The sequence below is a fragment of the Sinocyclocheilus rhinocerous genome, unplaced genomic scaffold (genome assembly GCF_001515625.1).
Source record: "Sinocyclocheilus rhinocerous isolate Xijiao unplaced genomic scaffold, SAMN03320098_v1.1 scaffold245, whole genome shotgun sequence".
NCBI lineage: Eukaryota > Metazoa > Chordata > Actinopteri > Cypriniformes > Cyprinidae > Sinocyclocheilus > Sinocyclocheilus rhinocerous.
Genome location: NW_015659923.1, coordinates 547,093 through 554,546, shown reverse-complemented (window position 1 = coordinate 554,546; position 7,454 = coordinate 547,093). Strand labels below are relative to the sequence as shown.

General features: G+C 39.8%; 1 protein-coding gene across 2 annotated transcripts; it reads left to right on the top strand.

Annotated features, from left to right (window-relative positions):
- Positions 1 to 3,978: 3,978 nt before the first annotated feature.
- Positions 3,979 to 6,872, top strand: en2a (engrailed homeobox 2a). 2 transcript variants are annotated; one of them, XM_016533341.1, is made up of 2 exons: positions 3,979 to 4,801; positions 6,511 to 6,872. In XM_016533341.1, the coding sequence occupies exons 1-2, from the start codon at positions 4,321 to 4,323 to the stop codon at positions 6,825 to 6,827; spliced, it is 798 nt and encodes a 265-aa protein (XP_016388827.1). In that variant the 5' UTR covers positions 3,979 to 4,320; the 3' UTR covers positions 6,828 to 6,872. The 2 variants fall into 2 exon arrangements, with proteins under 2 accessions (XP_016388827.1, XP_016388826.1); XM_016533340.1 differs by having other exon boundaries at positions 3,979 to 4,804.
- Positions 6,873 to 7,454: the final 582 nt, after the last annotated feature.

Genomic DNA, 7,454 nt, shown 5'->3' with positions numbered 1-7,454 from the left:
AGAGAGAGAGAGAGGGGGGGGGTGTTATCCTTTATATCAGGCTGCAAGCTCTATGATCACCAAGGCTCGTGCGCACACACACACACACACACACACACACATACACATCAGCGCGTCCATTCACAAATCGAGTCAGCGCGTCAGCACCTATTGTAGTGACTGAGCCAGTGGCATATACTGTGTGTTGGAGCACAAGAGAGTCCAAAGACACCACACAGAGGGTCAAACACTAGGCACTTCCAGTCTGGTACAAAACATTGATTCAAATAAAACTCCGCCCTATACGCTGACTATCATATAGCCTATTGATAGGCCTAGGGACCTCTATTAGCCTAATATAGTAGACACTCAGGTCATCGGTCTTTGCAAGAGCAACCGGCACATCACCTTGACATTTTCCTGTGGGACAATAGTTTGAGCCATTTTTTTATTTTTATTTTATTATTTTTTTAAGTAGCCTATGCATATCGACATGTGTGTATGTTCGGAGATTGCAACAAAAACCGAGAACCAAAGAATTTTGAGTTAGGCTTATTTCCTCTGAATCTGTGCTTGTGTTTACACATTTATGCTTGGAAAACACTTTTGCCTTCCAAGTGTGATCATTGTTTGCATATTCCTCCTTACAAACAAGAAAATGCTACATAGACTATTCATAACGAAAAGAATATTTTAATTAATATTTAGAAAATTGTTCCGTTTGGTCAATGTAGATAACATAAATTTTGCTATGAACGTTATTTTGTCTGTCACGCAAAACAGGGAAACATTATCGCACTTCGTCTATATAGCTAAATAAATAAATATGAAAACATGAATGAAACTCTTTGCAGAAGTAGCCCATCTCTATCACCAAAGCTTACTTTAAACAATGTAAACACAGAAAAATATCTTTGATTACCTAAGAACCAAAGTTATTGATTAACCACAGTCAACAAAAATGTCACCGAGAATCGGTTTACAAACAAGACTGATATTCTACCTAATTGACACCTCCTACCCTGTGCCCTTAATATTTTCCTCGGTGCTCCAATTGTGGATGTTTCTTAGGTGCAAAGCCAACAGAATTATTTAGAAATATATTGCCTTATGTAGAAAATTTTATTTTTTTCCTCTACGTGTTCAGGAAGAGGTATAGAATTGCCAACCAGACCTCATTGTTTTGTCTGTGGGCATAACGGCGCAGTGAAGCTCAAAATTTCAAAATCAAAATTTTTTTGATGAATAAGGATAAGAAAATGAAGTGTCCCCAGGGTGAGCTATAGATTCTGGAGACCAACATATAGACAAGATGCGCACGTGAACATGCCCGTGTGCACGGTTGACACGTCACAGACAACACAAAAGACGAAAGACTGATGTCATATCAAAGCAAATAAAAACATCAACGTATGGACTTAATCCTATGCACAGGGTTTCGCTATTGGTGCCAGTGATGTTATGTTTACCTTGAAGCACTATAAGAGCCGCTATAGCGTGAAATTAACGTGATATGAAAGAACTGCATGAGCCTGCCTGAAATGGCATCATATGATAGTGTAGTCCATCATATGATGTAATATACAGAGCATAAAATTTTTAATATTCAAGATTTACCCTAGATGCACTTTAGAAAGATATATTAATTACTGATGATCTTCTTCTTTTTGCTGTATAACAGCCTCTTAACTGTTATGGGAGGGGACGCCTCATATTGGTCAGTGACAGAATGCATACAGTAGAGGATGAAGCAGCACAAGTGGAGGGTAAATGAGGAGACAGGGATGCTTCATTTATGGAACATCACTGATCTAATGCATTGTTGTTTTATTTTAATTACCTAAGTTCTGGCTTTTACTATCCTAATATGCAGCCTAACTGTTGTGATTTGCATGTCTGACAAGGAATCGATTCTACGCGCAAGACACAAATAATTGCGTAAAATGCAATTCGCGCTTATGCTAGGGCGAGCGTTTTAGCCCTGACTTTAGTAAAAGAGAGACAGTGATAGAGGGCAGGCCACGGCGCTTGCGATCTGTTGCTGCTCTATTGTCTTTCAACCATTCCGCGCGTGGAGTCTACGGTGAATATCTTGCGGGTGATTAAAAATCGCTCTAAAAGAATGCCCCCTTGTCATTAAAGCCAAAGCATCCTTGAAGACCCTTAGATTAGAGCCGTGTCCATTCCACTCTTAAGAAAGGCTGTACAACAGGCCAGTGGCTATTGTACCGCTATGGACCATTCACATGGTTGTTGTCGGGGGATCTCAATCATGCAACAATAGGCCATGAATGTAGTCAATATAAAAACATGACTAAAAATATTTTTGGCCCACAGTTTATTCCCCCTAACAACAGAATTAAATTATGTTCACAATCAAACAACATAACCCACAATGAAAAGCAAATATATATGCATATATATTCGGACTGTAAATTAAAAAAAATAATATTTTGTTATTAAAAGTTGGAAAATCATGAAAAAATAGAACCAAAAAAATGCCTTGTACGTGGCATTAAAATAAGGTGGTTAGGCAGATAATATGCACCAATCTTTAAAGAGACTGCACGCTCTTGGCTCGCCACAGAAACTTCCTAATGAGAACTGCAATCACAGAAGGCCTCTTGAGAAACCTCTTCAGTTAGAAAAGCTATAGCTACTGCACTTTCATTGAGAGAAGCTAACCATCTATACCGGCGGCTCCAACAAGGTGATGTCTTTACAAACGCTATACTAAGGGCATGAGCGTCGACGCTAGTGTTGATTTCGTTGTGCTATAGGCTGTAAAAGTCACAGTCAGTGTAGCCCAGTGTTTAGACTCATTAGGCGCGATTAATAGACGTAACGACTCTAGGCTGCCTGATTGAGAATAAAGAATGAAATGAATCCGAATCACAATGATGTGCGCGATGCATTTGCTGCTCCTCGGTACCTGGAGAGCGCGAGACAGCAACCGTATCTGCAATACAAGGCGTTGCCAGAGCGCCTAGGCTCTGGTTAAAGCTTATGAACGAGTGAAAGAGAAGTTCTACTGTTTCATTTTTGGCGCGTTTATGCGCAGATTAATATATATATTTAAATACTAGGTTATGTTTAAAGAGCCATTGGCATCTGTCCAAAGAAATAAGCATCCAATCATCATTACCATTAAAATATGGACTGTTCGTGTCTATAGATGAAGAACTCCCTGTGTGTATTCCTTTTCGTTTACTTTTTCAGTTTAGTGTATAGTGTATAGTGCATATAAATCGTGCGTACTCATGATTCTGCATGTAATAGGCTAATAATGGCCAAAATCTGTATCGCTGTAAATCATGTCAAATTGAATAACATTGCTCTGAATGTTGAGAAACTTGAATTTCTCCTACTGCTCTTCCATAAAATGTCATCACACATCAAGAAAACAGTAATGGTTGTTATGGCTTGGGAACACAAGCACACCATTGCGGAACGATGTTGCCTCCACTCGTTTTGGTTCGACACATGGTATTTAGGCTACATTACACATTTGTCCAATTAATCAAAACTGCAATATAAATAATACAATCAAATATTTCCCCTTCTCAGAAAACTTAACAGAACTCAATAGTATCAATAGTAGAAAAAATTTTATTTTTAAAAAATCGGATTTTAAAATCTGTAGTTTCGTGAGTGCATTCGGAGAGTGAGTTGACGACCAAATCTGGTTAAATGATACAAAAAAACATGCACAGCACACATAGTTACGCTACAAGTAAACCACTATGATTAAAACGTGAAGACCGTGTTCAGTATGCAGGCTGCGTTTTTGGCACTGCCTGAATTTGTATTTTGGTGAAGCACTGTGTCTTTAAAAGTGCAAGGATGAGTGTTGTCTGTTACTCTCGAATCAGGGCCATGTGACTAGCTCTTGACTATTCTATTGGTCAAAGGCACGTGTCTAGGATACCGGAGTGTAACGTCACTAGGGGCTCGTATTAAAAATAAGAACAAAAATCCGGAGTGAAAGTATTTCAGGAGCAGTTAGGAGCCCCACTTCTCTGTCCTCAGAGTAGCCACTGACGTCCCGATAGTTGCATTGCGCAGAAAACAAATAGCACCAAACTAGCAAGTTACGGTTCATCAACCTTAAACAGAGAACATTCCGTGATTGGAAGGCGTAACTATGTTTTTCCTTTGTGACCACGGTGCGCAAAGGCCTTTTCTTGTCGCTAAAGCTCACTGACAGATTTTTTTGCTCAGTTTTGAAATTTTCCTGAAGTGAACAAAGTGGACGGAGTCGCCCGAGGAGTGGGGCGCGACTGCCTGAGTGCGGGAGAGCGATAAAGGGTTAAGGACGGAAAGTGGAAAGTGTGTCTCAGCATGGATGAGAATGAGCAGAGCGCAAGAGACGCGGAGCAGCGAAGAGCGGCGGATGAGTCCAACAGTGCCATACGACCCCTTCTGCAAGCTCCAGGGAACCTGCAGCTCCCGCACCGCATCACAAACTTCTTCATCGACAACATCCTGCGACCGGAATTTGGCCGCAAGAAAGAAGCAAACATCACGCGCGATGAGGGCAATCTCGGCGCGCGAGAGAATCACAACCCTACGGGTCCTAGCACGGGACAGGTGGGTAGTACTGTGCCAGCAGAGGGGACTTCCACAACACACACGAGCAGCGGAGGAAAGAAGGCAGAGATAGAGAGCGAAGAGCCCCTGAAGACCCGCGGGGAGAATGTGGATCAGTGCCTGGGTTCAGAGTCGGATAGTTCACAGTCCAATTCAAGCGGACCACTTAGTCAGCCTATGCTGTGGCCCGCTTGGGTTTACTGCACACGATACTCGGACAGACCGTCGTCAGGTAGTACGTTTTCCTTTATTCCCTTTTACCATGTGCCAGGAAACCTGTTAAATTTATGCAAGGTACAGAAAGTTCTACTCTGCACTATATTCGATTCTGATCACGTAAATCCCAAATTTAGAGGGCCATTGTAATTTTAAAACAAACCCAATAAGCTGTAATACAAACCGCCAAATACTTGAAAACATGATTAATTTTACTAAAGATATCGGATGAACTAAAATCTTTCATATTTCTAAACATTTAGGTTAGGCCTAATAGCTTCTGGACGATGGGATTTTATGTATCTAAAAGTAAACGGTACATGCTTAAGATCAAATCAAAACGTTTAGAAAAGTACAAAAGTAGTTTGAACAAAATGCACGTCAATACGACCAAACTTATTGTTTCAGAGTTATTCTTAATGTATTTTAAGTTTCTTTCATTTCAATTCCATACCGTTTGCTTGTGGATTGGGAATGATAGCCTAATAGTCTACCTATTTTTGTTATCGTTTTAACGAAGAGAATGAGAAATAGAATGTGTCGAAATGGATCTGCTTTTAATAAAGAAGTAAATAAAATATCACAGAAACGCAATTTTAACGTTGAATGGTTGTACATGCGAGGTTTTGCCCTGCGAGCCTTTCGTCTTTGTTGATATTTCATTAGCATATTTTTGACAATGGAGCAGGCCTCGCATCTACTATTGTGAGTAAGCAGTGAGTTCTTGTGTGCAGTAAAGTAGCCTACATTTCCTAATTTGAACATTTAACTAAAAATTTATTTATATTAGGCCTATTTCAAAACAGAACAAAGCGATATGTGCGTAGATACTGATTGCTAATTTAGCGCAAACTCGAGCAAGAATTGTCATTTAACCTAGTCCGTCGAAATTCTTTTAGGCTAAATATTTGGAATACGGTCAACCACTATTCGCAACAAAACTCTCACCTCTCAGTCAGGCTACTGCTTAAAATAATAAGCGGAATGCTGGCTGATAACCTACTCTTTTTTTTTTAGCTAAGAGAGAGCGTATTTAATAGCCTACTACCATTCGAAGTCTATCATTTTATTTTCGTTCAGAGAAGTGAATCAACCTATTTCGTACATTGTGGCGCCAGTCTTACATTTGATTTTTGCGTTGAAATGTAGGCTACATTAAAGTAAACGTCTTCTCTTGTTAAAAGCACGCTGATTTTTTTTTCTATCCAAATATTCACGAAATTATTATTCAACTGCATTCGGAGCGTTTTAGCCATAGTAAAGCAAATTTTGTGTTTTTTCTTGGGACTGCTGTCGACTAACACTAGCCTTAAACAGTTGTGATGTGTGTCGAATGGGTTAATTTCACGTAGCCTATCATCGCCATATAACCATACTCATACAATTTAGATGCCTAAAAAAGCTTTTTAAACAAAAAATGTCCAATATGGAGCAAGGCACGAATCACTCATTAGGTTTCCCGCATTAGGCTACCTATTAATGTAGCCTCCACTGAGCGACATGCACACGTAGAGAGAGAGATAGATCCATACTGCTCACACCCAAATGTGACGCAAAATAAATAAATAAATAAAGCCTACGTAAAACAGATTTATAAATTATAACTCTGCGTTGAACATGTTTACAGCCACCTTCTCTTCAAGACCATGCATGAACACACAGATTATATTTGTACAATTTGTGCTTCGTTCTTATAACGACCTGTTATTTCATCCACACACGCAGGTCCTAGATCTCGTAAACCAAAGAAGAAAAACGCAAATAAAGAGGACAAACGACCACGCACGGCCTTCACGGCGGAGCAGCTTCAGAGACTCAAGACCGAGTTTCAGACCAACCGCTACCTGACCGAGCAGCGACGACAGAGTCTGGCGCAGGAGCTGGGACTCAATGAATCCCAGATCAAAATCTGGTTCCAGAATAAGCGGGCCAAAATCAAAAAAGCCACCGGCACCAAGAACTCTCTGGCATTGCACCTGATGGCGCAGGGACTGTACAACCACAGCACCACGTCAAAGGAAGACAAATCAGACAGTGACTGAGACAGAGAAAGTGGGAAGGGGTGGAGGTGATGGGTGGGTGGAGGGGTGGGGGTGCAAGGTTATATTTACAATGCAATAATTCAAAAGAATAAAGGGCCAGTTAATAAATATACCAGCATTACTGATGTTAAATAGAGGTTATATCGAATTATGTCAAAAATACATTTATTGAATACAATTCTCTTATGAAATAATGGTCAAATTATTTCAAAAATAGGCTATATAGGTGCCGTTTTTTTGCACTTGGGCAGAGTGGCTCTCTTAAGAAACAAGTGTTTTTATCTTTCTTCTTTGTCATGCTGTCACTAGAACCAAGCGTTTCCCACTATTAACACAACGGAAGTTTATATAATAGGCTACATTTATTAGTTATGTTGAAAAAAAAGCGAAAACCTTGCTTAAGTCCAAAGAGTCTTTTCTGCTGCATCCAGGCAACTGTGAGTAGCCTACTATGAAATGCATCTTATTTCCACGTTTATCGTATTTGATTTGATGTTTGATACAAAATGGACGCAGCAATCGTCGGATCTCAGCAGGATTTTTTTAAACAAAACAAAAAAAGAAGAAAAAAACTGTTATTTTTATTGTAAATAAATTCACAGTCTTAGCCTGGTTAATTTTAATGAG